Genomic DNA, 16754 nt, shown 5'->3' on the forward strand with positions numbered 1-16754 from the left:
AATCCAGCAAAACTGTATGTGGCCAAAAATGTGCAAACCTTGGAAAGTAATTTTGGCAGATGTAACCTGTTATCAATTTTCACTGGAATCAAAAAGGTATTATGGTCTTCAAACCCACCCTTATTGCTGCTTCAAATCTTTAGTGAGCACTAGAGCAGACAGTCAGTACTGATTTATCCCTTAATGTTGTCTGCTAATGTTTTAAAATTCACATGAAATAGACTAGCTAACAGATATGACAGTTGTCTGATAGATTTTACCTTGTGTCTCAGTGTAGGAATAATTCTCTCATAGAACTCAGGGTGTGGATGAGCCTCCTGGGATAAAACAAGATAAGTTATCATAAATTCTTTACATTTTAAGTCAGGTAATAGTTACAATGCAGCATGCATACACTAATGCCAGAGTAGTGCATTAAAATGGAGCAGGTTCAAACTACAATGGTATACAATGATACTGCCACTTGGCACCAGTGTCAAAAGCATGCACGTTTCTCTTTTACATATATCTGGTTCAAGCCAACCTTTTAACCCATTAGCATTCATTGTACACATACTGTCACTGTGGAAGGGGGAACTGCTGTTGGCTTGTTGACTCCATATAAATGCATCTTTGTAGCCTATGCATTACTTGATTTCCCATACTCCTCACTCTGCATATGTGGACAGCTATTGAAACTGACGCTAATGTAGAGCCATAAATCTACCTTTAAGTGTTTATTGTACTGCTAAACCCTAAAAGTTAATGCTTTGAAAAATCATACCTTTGATCTTATTTTAATTTGTTTGACTCTTTTGGTCAAGAGTGAACCAAAAATCAGCAAAACACAGTTCTGCAATGAATTAAAAGCTACTGGAACACAAGTATCAGTGTCCACAATCAAGCATGTTTTAAACTGCCATGGCAGTGTCTGTCCTTCAAGAAGGAAGCCCTTCCTGTGGAAGCAGCACATAAAGTCTCAAGTGAAGTTTGCTGCTGATGACATGGACAAAGAAAATGTCTTCTGGAGGAAAATTCTGGAGTCAAATGAAGCAAAAAGAAAAAAAATTTGTTGGTTACACTGACCAGGAGTATGTTGGGGAAAGAGAATGTGAGGGCTTAGTCTATGTGATACGCAGGTATACGGCGTATACCCACTAGAAAAGGTCCCGAATTTCCGTATAACCACTTAAAAATAAATAAAAAGGTGCAAAGATACGTATCAGTATGTTTTTTGACATAACGTTTACTTTCCTGTTCATAAATTTGCTTTCTCTGTGTTAGGAAGCCATGAAGTTGTATGGGGCTGGGGAAGATGTATGGCTTAGAACAGGGGTCACTAAATGGCGGACCAGAGCCGGACCCAGATGCCATCTTAAGCCTGTTTTATGCTTTCCATGTCCGCGAGGTCCGTGGGGCTTCATGCGGAAAATTGCGTCATTTTAGAACCCACGCCCCCTCGAGCGGTCCTTCTCATGCGGAAATATTCCGCGCAATGCACTGCCACATTTTTCAAACTACACAGATGGAGCCGTGTGGAAAAAAATGGCAGAGGACCAGGACCTACTCGTAGCTGAAGTCTAGAAATCCGGGAACTTATACGATTCATCACACAGAGATCAGCGTCACAACTGGGTTATGAGCAATTCATAGTGTGAAATTAAAACTAACTTCTGAAATGTTTTTATTCTGTAAAATGCCATGTTGTAAGTGGTGTAAACAATGGCAAACTTCTTCTTCTCTAGTTTAGTACTGGAGGAGACCAGGTAGACATGTGTTTGAGATACACCGCCCCCTGCAGTTCGGGAACAGATGCCACACGGAGTATAAATGCAAGCACGTTCTCTCTTACGGATTTCCGTGCCGCTCATTTCTGCATGGCTCGTTCATGTGGAAAGTATAACCTAGCCTTTCGGGGTCTAAAATTGACAGGTCGCTTCTATGTTACCGGCGCAGCTTTCCAGGATTTATCATTGGTTTATATCAACTCAGGAAACACACAGACCAATTACATATGAGTTCAGTCATCCCACATGACACTACTCAACCAATGAAGTCGCTGCATTGCATCGCAGTACTGCCTTCAAAAAAAAGAGTGGAGAGGTGAGGGACAGAGAGGAGGACAGTAGTGATGGGAAGCTGGTTCTTTGGCATGGCTTCCAAAGAACAGCCGGTTCTTTCGGGTCCCAAACGGCTCCTAGTTTAGTATTATTTCTTGCCTTAATATTTTAGTCTGACCATGCAAATATGAATGATTTGTGTATTGACAAACTCTTTTGCATTCAGTGTTTTTATGAGAAGCCTTATAATTGCCTCATTTTGTGCATTTGTTCTGTTACAAAAACAGGCATTCTTACTTTTTTTTAACATTTCAATTTTTTTGCACAAAAAAAGAAAACAAATGAACAAAACACTGCACAGAAAGCAATAGAACCAGAACAGAAACAGAACCAAACTCTGTCGCAAAGTGGGGAAAGTCTGGCAAGCAAGAACTCTGCTGAATGAAGATGTGCTAGAGGGCTAGTTAAACTAACATATGTAGAAATACTAAACACTCGCACCTTGATAAGCATTTCTAGTTCCATCCTCAGGCTCATCACTTCTAGTGTTACTGCAGCAACTCGGCCCACATCAGGATCTGTGACATCATCAGGGAAGCTGAGTCCATCTGGTTGCTGATTGGAGTAACCATAGAGATAAAGCACTGCTCGTCCTCCCTAGGAGCAGAAAGTACAGACATGATGCAGCATGAACTAAAAGCTTTTTTTTTTTTTTTTTGATTTATCACATGGTTGATTACCAGATTAGACCTCCCTGGGTTCTTTATAGTCCTTTCAGTCAACATGAAGAATCACTTTCTTAGTATAGAGCAAAAGGGACAGGATGAGGGCAATAAGATCACAACTCTTCAAATGTGTTTCCCATAGTATTTCAAACTAAAAACTAAATTAATGTAGAATAAAAATTGGGGCATAATTGGTGAAAAATTCCATAGTAAGCTTTCAGTATACTGTCAACCAGACTTTAGCACTTCCTCTTAGCTTTGTTTTCAGGGTTGAGAAATTAGTCTGTGGTGAGACACTTTGGCCAATCACAAGTATTTTTATACAGAGGCTGTCATTGCTATATATCTCTTCAGATGGTGGAATGCCTGAGTCAGAGGGAGAAAAACCTTCAGGAAAAGTTGCTGTTGCGGCATTGCTAACAACTGCCTACACTGTAAAGCAAAAACAAAGTCCCAGAGAGAGTCTGATGATAAACGCAGTAAAACACATTTATCATGATGATCAGCTTAAATTTATATGTTTTATGGTGGCTGTTACATTCTGTAGGTAGATTTCCTGGAAATCGCATCTCACCACCCAGTCGCGATATGGTCCACATACAGGCTTGTCAACTATCATTAGGCAATGTAGACTAATCCTGGCTGGACATGTGGTGAGACACAGCGAAGCAGCTAGTCGAGTACTGCTATGGAAGCCTGATGCACAACATTAAGGAAGGTACTAAAAGAAGACACTGTTCTGGAAGGCAAGAACTTTTGACTGCAATGTTGGACAGAGGGAGCTGGATGAAGAACCTTATTCATGTCACCGATACCATGAATGCAACTGACTGACTAGCTAGATTTAATATGCAAGCTGGTGAAAAATGGCTAGGTGAAATGTTAATAGTTAAGCATTTTTCGCAAGTGTAACCACTGGGTGTATTGGCTACGGCTAATTCATTTATATGTACATGTTCAGATCAAGCCTGTGTCACGCATGAAATGTATCCATATGCTGTGCTCATCTGCAGGAGGAGCAGAGATTCTGCTCTGTCAAATTCTCCTCACCTCACACAAAAGAGCATCTTATAATTCAGTGGATCTATAGGATGGACCCCGACCTATGGATTTCATTCAAGTTCTTATGGATGTTCTTTGTTCAGTAACATTTAATGTATGCTGATGCTGTTTATACTTTAAAATAAAACTTCCCTGACATATACAAATTAACCTAACAACTTAAAACCTTTTATTACTGCCTACAATAAAATGTAATGCAGGAGGGTTGACAGATATAGTAAATGGAAAGAAATTGCATGAATTTGAAGTATTATTACTCCACCAAGGAACGAGTTATGTGACGGTCAGTTTGTCTGTGAATCTGTCTGTCTGTCCATATAAAACATTACTAATAAACGGACTATCGGATTCGGATGAAATTTTCAGGAAAAGTCAGAAATGACACAAGGACCACCTCATCAAATTTTGACAGTGATTTTTTTAAGGATTTCCCATTGCAATATATAGCTGCCGACACTGTAACCATGACACGAAGACTGTCAGCTACCTGCTGACGATCACATAATTGTGATCCTACGACAAATTGACTGTGATTTATCCGTTGGAAATCATACAAGGAACAATTGATTAAATTGTGGGGGTTTTTCTGTGTTTCTGAGTCCCATCAATTTCCGCCACCCTGGACAGGTCGCCAGTCTGTCGCAGGGCTACACAGACAGACGAACAATCACACTCATATTCACACCTACGGGCAATTTAGAGTCATCAATTAACCTCAGCATATTTTTGGACTCTGGGAGGAAGCTGGAGTACCCGGAGAAATCCCAGGCATGCACAGGGAGAACATGCAAACTCCATGCAGAAAGATCCCAGGCCCATCCCGGGATTTGAACCGGGGATCTTCTTGCTGCAAGGCGAAAGTGCAGCGAAAGCACAAGGTCATTTTTATTAAAAATTCCCTACGTTGTAAATGATATGTCATCTGAGCAACCTTGGCGGAGTACTGTGCTCTCTGAGTGCTTTTCTTGTTCGTCAAGTAATGATTTTTTTTAAACGATGAAAGATAAATTAAGACGAAATTTGGTGTATGCTGTGAAAAGTAATTGCATTGTTAGATGTGACTTGGATGGTACAACAGTACAGGTACTGTTTACATCCCTGTATTTTACTTTTTATTATACTATTATTAAAATGACAAGTTAATACAATGTTCAAAACTGTCTTTCCCGACTCTGATAGCATAAACTGTAACATCACACACAAAATACATTGTATTAAGTTCATGGTTATTTATGACAGGATGGTATTAATATAATTGTAAATTCAGTGCTGTTGCAATACTTTAGCGGATTCTCTAACTTTACAGTTTGTGATTCATGTCTTTTTAACATACCGTACAGCCATACAGACAGTTATATCCATTTAATATAAGTTGTCCTGTTAAATGTACACATATTTCTCTTCAACACCACACACACCTGTACTTAAGGTGATAATGTCATGCATGCACCTGCTCCTTAGTGCAGTTTTTGGAAGAACATATGTAAGTGGTATTCAAAGTAATGCTCTTAGAAAATCACCTTAATTTATAATTCAGAATTTCATTAAATAAAAATCACATGCCAGTGTGGTACAAGTTCTATGTGCTGTTACCTGAATAGCATCAACAGTGGCCCTAAACACTGGGTTGTTGTGTTTCACGGTCCTCCAGTATTTTGGCCTGTTGGGATTAGTTAAGTTACATCCATACTTTTCTAGGATGTTTAATGCAGTAGACAAGCGCTGAAGAGATGCAAGGGTCTGTCAAGGAAATAGAAAAGTTAAATAATTTTTGGTGTCAAGTTTAATCAGAAATAGAAACATGCAATAACTCACACTCAACTCAACTGACTCATTTAGATTTCGGAGTGAGAAGCAGGTATATTAAAAAACTGAACTCTATTTCCATCTACCCACCTCCCTCTCCATCTTATCATCGAGTTCTCAGCAGATACATACATGTTCTATAATGTGAAATTATTCTCACAAATGTGATACCAAGTTATTTTTTAAATATGGTATATAAAGTGTATGTGTGTGCTGGAGTCTATCTCAGCTGACTTAGGATGAAGGCAGAGTTCACCCTGGACAGGTCACTAGTTTATCACAGGACTACAGATAGAGACAGAAAACCAAGAACACATACACATTCACACCTACACACAATTTAGAATCATCAGTTAATTTCATTAGGATCAGTGGACTCCTCCTCGCTTCCCTCTGCCTGATAGAGATGCTAAGTCTCTATTTTACGCTGATTACCTTGATCTCTTGTCTCCTACTGAACAAGGACTACCGCAGCAGTTGGACATAATAGAAATGGGCCCTAGCAGTAAATATATAACTCTAAGTCCATGATTTTTCAAAAATGGACCAAATGTCAATAGAACAAATACTAGTTAACAGTTCGTAGTCAGATAATTAAACGTACAGTACTAGAACTTTGGAATAATCATAACAGTGTCATACATTGCAGAGAACCCACTAAAGAACTAATTTGATATTCTCTAAATTCCAATTAAAACTGTGCTGAAAATATTTGTATATAAGGTAGCAAGGTCTGACCACCCTAGGATTTAAAACTGCCAACAAGTGCATGTCAAGAAAAATAGGAAGAAACACACTGATCAACATTCAGTGAACATTCAAAAGAAATCACATACATTATTTCCAAAGACAAACCAGAATAGACCAAATAATAACACAATGTTAATAAACCAATTTGGACCAGTGGAAAGCATAAAATAAAAACCCATAGCAGATTGCAGTTCTATCTGGCCCTATAAAGAGATTATGATTTAGCAGTGACAGATTAAAATACAGGCTCATTGGGCAGAAACGGGCAACAGAAAAAGGATGACACAAAAATCAAAGAATATGTGGCAAACTTCCTCCTGAAATGTGAAATAACAAACAAAATGGGGAAATATAGCTGAACACAAAATGAAAAATACTTGTAGGAGAAGGAAACTGGGCTTATCTTGCATGAGCAAGACATACAAGACACACACACACACACACACACACACACACACACACACACACACACACACACACACACACACACACACACACACACACACACACACACACACACACACACACACACACACACACACACACACACACACACACACACACACACACACACACACACACACACACACACACGACCCAGCTCAAAATGGCCACAACAATAGGGGAGACACACGAAGTAATACAATTAAAGACTGGCTTAATTAACGTAAATCCAGCAGACAGACAGACAGACAGAGAGACAGATAGAACATGGTGTATGGATGGATGACTGAAATGGATGGATGGATGACTGGAAAACACTGAAAATAGCTTTAAGTGCCACTAAGGTCGGCATTAATGGTATAGTGCCGACCATTTGCCATTGTCGGTGGGTATATTACACATTTCTCTGTTCTCTCACCTCCTTTCTGTTGTTGCCAAAGCTGTTCTCTATGACCATGGTCTCTGCAGCAATGTGGCGGTACTTGGAACAAGGTGGCAAGGGCAGATTAGCCAAAGCCATCACCCCGGTCCGCACCTCCACCACTCTGCCCCCAGAGTACAGGCACACTTCAGCACGACTCCGTGCATCCTGCAGCTGCTCTGACAGGGATGGCATAGTCTACACAGACAGATATTATTATGAATAATGTATTCTGCATTGGTTCATGGTGGTGATCAATGATGTTTTAGGACAGGGGTGCTGTATTGAGAGTGTACTTCCCATTTACAACTCTGTGTTGTCTACCCACATACATATCCAACTGATGACACTTGTCATACTTAAACATTATCAGCAAATGCTGTTGATCACAACTAATGAAGTTCCATAATTTAAGTTTAGGAAACAAGACTTTTTTTCCTGGTCCAAACCTCCAGTCATGGAAAAAATTATTAGACCACCCTTGTTTTCTTCAATTTCTTGTTCATTTTAATGCCTGGTACAGCTACAAGTACATTTGTTTGGACAAATATAATGATAACAATATAAATAGCTCATAAGAGTTCAATTTAAGAATTGATATTTAGCCATTTTTCAAGGTTTTCTTGATACTAACCAAAATCACTTAAGTTCTTACATCAGTAGCTATGGCATTGTACTGCCAAAAACACTGCTTTTAGGCATTCCATCTTTTCTGTCTGTTTTAGTCACATGAAACACACAGGAGTTAGTACTTGGTTGCAATACCATTGTCTTTGATAACTGCAGCCATGTGTCTTGGCATGCTCTCCACCAGCTTCTGACATTGCTCTGCTGTCACAGCAGCTCATTCCTGTTGTACAAATTTTAACAAACTTGCTTTGTTTCATGGGCTTGTGGTTCTCCATTTTGCATTAGATGATTTTCCACAGGGTTTAATTGAATTTAAATCTTGTGATTGAGCAGAGCAAGGCATGGTTCCAATGTTCTGGTTCTCTATTCAGGCTTTAACTGACCTTGCCGTGTGGCAAGGGGCAATGTCTTGTTGGAAAATCCAAGGGGCAATGTCTTGTTGGAAAATCCAGTCATTTGAAACAGGAAAGAGTTTTCCAGCTGATGGAAGAAGACTGTTTTCAAGAGTAGCCCTGTACATGACCTGGTTCATTCACCCGTCACAAAACTGCATTTGCCCTGTTCCACCTATACTGAAACAACCCCAGATCATCACTGATCACACACCATCGTGGAGACTGTATACAAGAACAACATTGTTTTGATCCTGCTCCAGCCCCTGCCCTTCTTACCCCTTCTTCCTCCTTTCTCCCTTGGTTCCTGATCTGTTTCTGCTTTGACCTGTTTGTCTTTTTGGCAACCTGTTTGTCAACTCTCCCTCCTGTCTCTCGCTCCCTGTCACTCACCCTCTTCCTCTCACTGATTCACCTGCCTGCGCTCAACTAATTACTGCAATGCGTGTCACCTGCAATAATCAGCTCACCTGCGCACTGTCTAAGCCTTGTTCATTCACATACTCTCCGCTCGATCATAAAGAGTCACACCCTGTCTTTTCATTTTTTTCGGCAATTCTGTTTGAGTTTTATGTTGAATTACGATTGTTTGATAGCCAGCTTACTTTTGTTCTCCCCTGCTGCTCAGGTTTTCCTTGTCTGCATCTGCTTTTGTTCTCGTTAGTAAAATAAATCCAGTATTCCCTCGTTCCCTCATGTCTGTCAGTTTCTGTGCCTGCACTTGGGTTCTCTGAGTGCCCCTCATAACAAACATAGATCAAATGACCCAACAAACCTGATATGCTGTTCATTTTTCTAAGTACATCGAGATTTAATGATTGACTTCATTGCAATAACTATGTTCATATACCAAGAAGACAATGAACCCAAGCATATCTCAAAACTGCACAGAGACTACTTGAACAAGAAAAAGGAATCTGGAGTACTAGAACTGATGGACTGTCAAAGTCCAGACAAAAACAGGAAGGTCAGATGAGAGTATTCCAAAACACATCTAAAATAGCCTATGCAGTTCGGAACAACATCCTGTTGTAACACATCCTATGAACAAATGAGACAATGATGAACTTGTACCAGAATGATGGGAAGAGAAGAGTCTAGAGAAGAAGGGAACTGCTCAATAACGTTTATGGCTGCCAATGGAACTAGTTTCTCTTATTTATCGATTTGACAGCTGACAAAAGCTGCAGGATGAATTCTGAAGTGTTTCAAACAGTTTGTTTTTTTTGTTGTTTTTTTAAAGGCAAAGAAATGAAATGTTAATCAATGGCCAAGTCAATCATCTGACCTGAATCAAATTGAACTGCATTTGACTTGCTGAAGACAAACCTGAAGGGAAAATGCCAAAAGAACAAGGAGGAAGTGAAGACAGCAGCAGCAGAGGCCTGGCAGAGCATCACCAGGGACCAAACCCAGTGTCTGGTGATGGCTATGGGTTCCAGACTTAATTAAGAACTATTAAGAGCGACAATTTGATTCATGATTGTTTGTTTGTCCAGTTACCTTTTGTCCCTTACCTCCTACACTGATTTGGATGTAAATATTGTCAAATTAAAGCTGAAGCTCTGCATTTAAAGCACATTCTTTCATTTCAAATCGTTTGTGGTGGTATACAGAGCTGAAATGCTGAAAATTGTGTCAATGTCCAAATATTTAGGGACCTGCCTATATAAATGTGTTCTTTCCTTTTGGATGTGATGTGTTTAGTGCACCATCTTTGATAGCAGATTGTTGTACATGCAAGAAAAAGTTGTTTTTTTTTTACTCAAAACATATATTATGTACCAGTGTTTATAATAGTAATTGCATAGGGGCTTAAGAATTGCAAACATCAAATAAAAATAACTCATTTATTTGCAACAAGTTGCCTGAGACGTGTTTCATGATGGTGTTGCTGCTAATCCATTGACTGCTTCTTCTTCTGTCCTATCTGAAAGTCATTAAGATTACATTGGTCTCCATATCATTTAGATCATCTACACCCTAAAAATTACATGGGATTACTGATAATATTTGTGTAGAAAATTAATTTAATCTGAATTTTAGAACAACCGTTCCCTTCCCCACCCTCTGAATAAATCACTAAACCTTAAACTGTGATTACCCTTAACTATCATACAAGTTCAAGAACATATTTTTTTTTAAATCTACACAAACCATGTTAACTTAGTATGTCAATAACATTAGCTGCTCACACTAATCATCTAATTCTCGTGAAGTTCAAGGAATTAAACAAACAAAAAAACACTAATTAGCTTCATGCATGTCAGTCATATACTGTACATTTACTTATTTATTGAATACTACTTGCTAAATGGCAGTTCTGTCCATACTTACAGATTCAAATTATTTACTTACAGCTTCTGGAAAATGATCTCAAGTCTCTATGAATCTGGTGATCATCAAGCATTTGCGACTTTTGCTGCAGGGACTCTCTCTGTCAAAGACTCTGGAATAGAGAAGGAATGTGTTGCTGTCCCCCTATCGGCCAATACATGGATGAGCATGAAGCATTAACTGACGATTACACTCCCAGCCTACAAAATCAGACATCGGGTGGCCAGACTCTAGCCGCTCCTTGTCTCCACCCCTGATTTCCGTTTTATATTGCAATGTAATTATGTGAATTCACTCATCTTTTCTGTCTTAGTGGAAGATGTTTTATATTTGAACACTGACTGTCAAGCTGTCCGTACAAATAACCCAGACACGAATCTATGGCCAAATGACATTTTACATTATATATATTGCATATAATGCTTCTGAAACAATATGTACATATAATCCACCAAAGTAGACATGTAAACCTGCATGCAGCAAACGCCAAATCAGACAGGCATGCCGCTGTGGTTTCCTACCTCTGCTTCACAAGAACACGGTGGTGAATTCTTCCTCGAGTCCGCTGACCTCATTCACATAAAGCTGCAGAGTTGCGCTCTTCTAAATACCCCCAATCATTGATACAGAATAAATACAATGTACAACCTACTGGAAGCACAAAAAGCTACGGCATACAGACTGCTTCTTTCTCCCAGTGATAACTGAACGGGCTGGAGGACAACATGGACGCAGCGCAAATGACGTCATCCATAGGTTTCTAAGCAGACGCTTTATGGCAGTTGGTTATTAGCTATTAATTATCAGAAGTTATTTGTCAATGATCAGTTTGACAGAGGTGAGTCACACTTGTGCAGAGTGATTCCCTGAAAAATTTAAATAGTTTTTTAGGTGAAGTTATGTTTGCAAAATGAGGGACCGAGTGAGCAGTATTTGTGGATGAAAAGTGTGTGTATATATATATATATATATATATATATATATATATATATATATATATATATATATATATATATATATAGTATATAGTATATAGTATATACATACATATATACATACATACATACATACATATATACATATACATATATATATATATATATATATATTTAGAAATTTAGAAATTTTGGGGAAATCCTTCCATGCACATTAGATAAATTTAAGACAACCTAAATGCATAGAATTCCTCCACATACAAGGTTATGAAATCAATGTGGGATTGTCTTGAAATTTTTAAATCCAATTATCTTTGAATGTACTACAAAGGGTGGCAAAGTTAAGGATATTTAAACCTCCTGATTGGTATGTATTCGTATGCACAGATTTTTTTTTTAAATTATAGGTTTTCTAAATAAATCTATAAAGCATGTTATCCGTTATTTTAGAGATCTTACTATTAACATAAAGTGGAATGGCTACAGGCTGGATAAGAAATATGTGCCTTTGTCAACAAATCTTTACAGTCCATTGATAAATCCCTCTCCAGCAATCAATCCATCCATTCATTCATCCATCCATCCTCTATACGCTGCTTCATTCTCTGTAGGGTCACGAGGGGGCTGGAGTCTATCCCAACTGACTTTGAAGACAGGGTTGTGTCTATCACAGGGCCCTACAGAAAGAAAGACAACCAAAGGGCAACCTACAAAGAAACATCATATCTTGCAGGGCTTTGGCATATCTGAAACACCTACTAAGCATTGAGCAATTGAGCATGGTTAAATACTGCACCATGTCACAAAGCTCCAAGTTTCTTGAATATGTCAGTGAGTTCTGTTCTGCCCCAACAATGTTACAGTGCCATCTGGTGGTGATTTATGTGCAAGCACCTTCTTTGCTGTGTGCGCTCCATGTCATGTGATCAGAAGTATTATTCAGTTTCATTGCCAACAGCATGGTCAGCAATCTGCAGCTCCTGATATCCTTTTCCTCCTAGCTAAAGCCATGTCTGTAAGTATGTTTGCCCATAAATGTAATTTGGCAACATGTTGAGTCATGACTCAACATGTTGAATCTTACACTGCCAGTAAGATTGAAAGTTCAATGTTTGTATTTTCGCTTTGAATTCAACATTTTTCAATGCCAAAACTTACTGTCAGCATTATGGCTCCGCGAAAACACTGCCAGTAAGATTGAAACTTCAATGTTTGTATTTTCGCTTTCAATTCAACATTTTTCAATGCCAAAACTTACTGTCACCATTATGGCTCCATACATAAGTCAATAATCTCCTGGTTTCACAGGGTGATCAAACTCTTCTGTATGCCATACATGATATTAGTCAATAGTGTAAGACACATTTCGATGACATAAACCTTTCAGGTTATGCCTCCCCCTTCCATTTTCCATTACGTTTTAAATATATACATTCTTGAACCAAAAAACAAATGAACAAAGAAGCTGTAATTCTCACTCTTCTACTCATGAAGACACACTCACGACACAATCTTTTGGTGACCCTGCAAAATCAATATTTTATAGAAGGGTAGTTAAAGTAAGTCTGGTCTCTGTGGACCCATATACCTGACCCATTTTGTCCACCATCTCAAAAATTTCTCTGATTGCATCTTTATAGAAAATGTCAGTCTTTCCATAATGTAAATGTCATGTATAATTTTATACTAATCATCTAATGTTGGAGCATCTTGTAACCATTTCTTAATTAAGGCCTTCTTCCCTCCCACAAGTTATACTCTCATTAGGTATTTGTCTGCTGCAGATTGAGTATGCAGTATTGCAGTTCCCAAATACAGTGTGAAAACATCAAATGGAATAATTATTTGAAATACAGTTTCCAAAAATTATGCTCTTCTTGTCAAAAAGATGTGAACTTCGGGCAGACCCAGAATATGTGATAATGATTGGCTGCAGTTGAACCACACAGTCTCTTTTGTGCAGGGGTAATAAAAAACTTCATGATATTTTTCCACCCAAATTCCCTCTAGCTGTGGGAATGAGTAGTTTATAAATATTCTCGCATTCTTCTTATTATTATTAGCACTCCTCCTTCTCTTTCCCATTTACTTTTAACATGTTGAGTGTTTGTGTTTGAGGCGACATGAAAACTTTTGTATAGTCTGCTGTTGTGTTAACTCCAAGTCAAACTCAACCGAGTTGAATAAACCAACTCAAATCAGCCGTTGTGAAACCGAAAACTCAGAGTTTCCTATCTCAGAGTAGATCAGCTCAGAGTTGAGGATTAAACTCAGAGTTTATTAAACCTGCTTCATGAAACAGACCCCTGGATACATAGGCTGTCACAAAAACATTTAGTATGTCACTGCCCAATTTTCCTGATCCCTCAGCCATGGTCACATTCAACCGATGCCATATCTGTCAATACCTGAAGAGGTCTTTGTTCTCCAATTCATATTCTCTATTGCACATTTAAAAACTTTTTACAACTCCCACCTGTATGAAACAACAGTAAGCAGTTACCCCTGTTCTCCTCAATGTTTTGAATCTAGAGTCTGTTCTGTTTGGTATTATATCTGCATCATATGCACACCACCATAATCTTCTCTGCACCCTTCAGGTTATGGCTTTTGACTATTTTCCGTCATGTTTTCAGAGTTACTTTTATCCGAGGGTTGTCTTTATTGTTTAGATTATTTATTAATTTACTATCTGCTATTGTGGCTTGTAGTGGTGGTCCTGTGGGTTCTGCCTCTTCCATTTTCCTTCCAACTTGCCCTAAATTGCTCAACAAAGACACACCAGTGGTCTTAGTTGCGCTGCATAGTAGCAGTCCCTTAAAATTGGCAACGCCATACCCCCTTTCTCTTTTGGTATCTGCATCGTTGTGTATCTTATTCTGGGTTTCTTACCCTTCCAAATGGAATGAGAAATCAACTTATCCCATTCAATGAATTGCTGATCATTTATTTCAATTGGTAGAGCCTGGAAAAGATATAATAGGCGAGGCAGAATAACCATTTTGACTGAGTCAATCCTTGAAGTTAAATTAAGGCAGGGTAGGAGGTTCCATCTAGAAATGTTTGATTTTAATTTCAAGTTTAGAAGGGCATAGTTAGCTTCAAATAATTTTGTAATAGCTTGGGTGAGGTTAACTCCTAAGTACTTCATTAACTTTGTGTCACATCTCAGACCATATTTATTTAGAAGCTGCTTTGGTGGATCAAAGTTGAGGGTCAAAATTAGTTTTTTTTAAACATTTAACTTGTAGCCTGATAATTGACCAAATTTTCCCAAAGATGACATTAGTGTTGGTAGGAACCCTGATGGTTGGGTCAAAAAACTAATACATCATCTGCAAATAATGATAATTTACGTTCCTCTCCTGCTATATTTACTCCAGTAATCTCTGTATGTTGTCAAATAAATTGACTGAGAGGCTCAATAAAAAGGGTGAAGAGAAGTGGTGAACAGGGGCACTCCTGCCTGCATGAACATTCTGATATAAAAGGCTTTGAGAGGCTGCCATTGATTTTAATCCTTGCTGTAGGAGTATTATATACTGCTTGAAAAGCCTGAATAAGAGTTTTGTGAAAACCAAACTTATCCAGTACTTCATACAGGAAGGTCCATCTGACTGAATCTAATGCCTTCTCTGCATCTAAATCCCATAAGGGTCAGGGGCCAAAAGTATAATCTGTTTTTCTGACCAAACCAACAAACGAAAAAGGGAAAAACGGCTCAATTTTCCTTTTTTCGTTTTCAACCAAAAACGAAAAAACGTTTTTTTCCTTTCTCAATTCAAAACCAAAAACGAAACCAACACAAGCAAATTACGGCCGAATTTCGTTTGATGGATTTCAATTTTCCGTTTTTTCGTTTCAGGTCTCAAAACGAAAAAACGGAAGCACGTGACCCCTGACCGTCACGGGTCAAATGGACTCCCTACCAAAATAAAAGCCTTACTGATAAATGGGTAATAAAAGATAAATTACGTTAAATAGCGTTTTTATTTTTGCACAGTATTTATTATATACACTACTAGGCTTGTGATAATGTTAGAAAATAATAATTATGATTATTATTAACAACAATAGTACTACTACTACTATAATAATAATAATAATAATAATAATAATGATAATGATAATAATAATAATTACAGGTCTGCTGCCCGGCCTGTATACATCTAATGCGCGGACGCGAGATCGTTAAGTGTTCACCTTTGCCATAAGTGTGACATCAGTCGGCACTCCGGTTGATGCTATGTCTGTTGATCATAAAATACATGGGTCATTTTAACTTTGTGACATGTCAGCTGCATGGCGTGTGCTGATGAGAAACTCGGTCGTCCGGGAGGAGCTTGGAGTAGAACTGCTGCTCCTCCATGCCGCTTTACGCGTTGAGAACAGCTGGATGAGGCAACTCGAAAAGAACCGTTTCCCTTAACTTACTAGGCTACCATTCAGACAGTTATTCCCTGTAATATTATTACGATTACAAAGGAATACATTTAAAGTTACGCATTGGAGTGTTCTCCACGTCATCTCCCTCTCTTTTGCAGCTGCAGCGGTGTTGCACTTCTTTCTAAAAACGTGTTCAAACTTGCCATATGAGCGCGTTAAAAACTTCCAGTTCAAAAACGCAGACTTTCGCTTCCCCGTTTCCATGGTGACTCGTCGAATCGGGGTTCCATTGATGCTGTCTTTTCAGAGTTGCGGTGCACGCGCTTATCTCCGGGTCAAACTACTCCGAGTTGATTAAACCAACTCAAATCAGCCGTTGTGAAACCGAAAACTCAGAGTTTTCTATCTCAGAGTAGATCAACTCAGAGTTGAGGATGAAACTCAGAGTTTCTTCAACCTGCTTCGTGAAACAGGCCCCTGGACGACCGAGTTTCTCATCAGCACAGGCCATGCAGCTGACATGTCACAAAGTTAAAATGACCCATGTATTTTATGATCAACAGACATAGCATCAACCGGAGTGCCGGTTGATGTCACACTTATCGCAAAGGTGAACATTTAACGATCTCGCGTCCTCGCATTAGATGTATCCAGGTCAGGCAGCAGACCTGTAATTATTATTATTATTATTATTATTATAGTAGTAGTAGTAGTATTGTTGTTAATAATAATAATTATTATTATTTTCTAACATTAAAACAAGCCTAGTAGTGTATATAATAAATACTGTGCAAAAATAAAAACGCTATTTAACGTAATTTATCTTT

At 38.5% G+C, this 16754-nt stretch overlaps 1 protein-coding gene across 4 annotated transcripts in view; it reads right to left on the reverse strand.

Moving 5' to 3' along the window:
- Positions 1-11352, reverse strand: part of LOC110971125 (E3 ubiquitin-protein ligase RNF31-like) — an 89273-nt gene extending 77921 nt beyond the window's left edge. For 3 of the 4 annotated variants that reach the window (XM_051953323.1, XM_051953321.1, XM_051953324.1), the window contains exons 1-5: positions 11128-11352; positions 7245-7445; positions 5420-5566; positions 2541-2696; positions 261-317 (exon numbers count right to left, since the gene is read on the reverse strand). In XM_051953323.1, the coding sequence (XP_051809283.1) occupies positions 261-317; positions 2541-2696; positions 5420-5566; positions 7245-7445; positions 11128-11181 (615 nt within the window). In that variant the 5' untranslated portion in view covers positions 11182-11352. Of the gene's footprint in view, positions 1-260; positions 318-2540; positions 2697-5419; positions 5567-7244; positions 7446-10627; positions 10719-11127 lie in introns of all 4 variants that reach the window. The other variant, XM_051953322.1, reaches the window with a different exon arrangement.
- Between the last annotated feature and the right edge of the window lie 5402 nt (positions 11353-16754).

Source organism: Acanthochromis polyacanthus, chromosome 9 (assembly GCF_021347895.1).
Source record: "Acanthochromis polyacanthus isolate Apoly-LR-REF ecotype Palm Island chromosome 9, KAUST_Apoly_ChrSc, whole genome shotgun sequence".
Classification (NCBI taxonomy): Eukaryota; Metazoa; Chordata; class Actinopteri; family Pomacentridae; genus Acanthochromis; species Acanthochromis polyacanthus.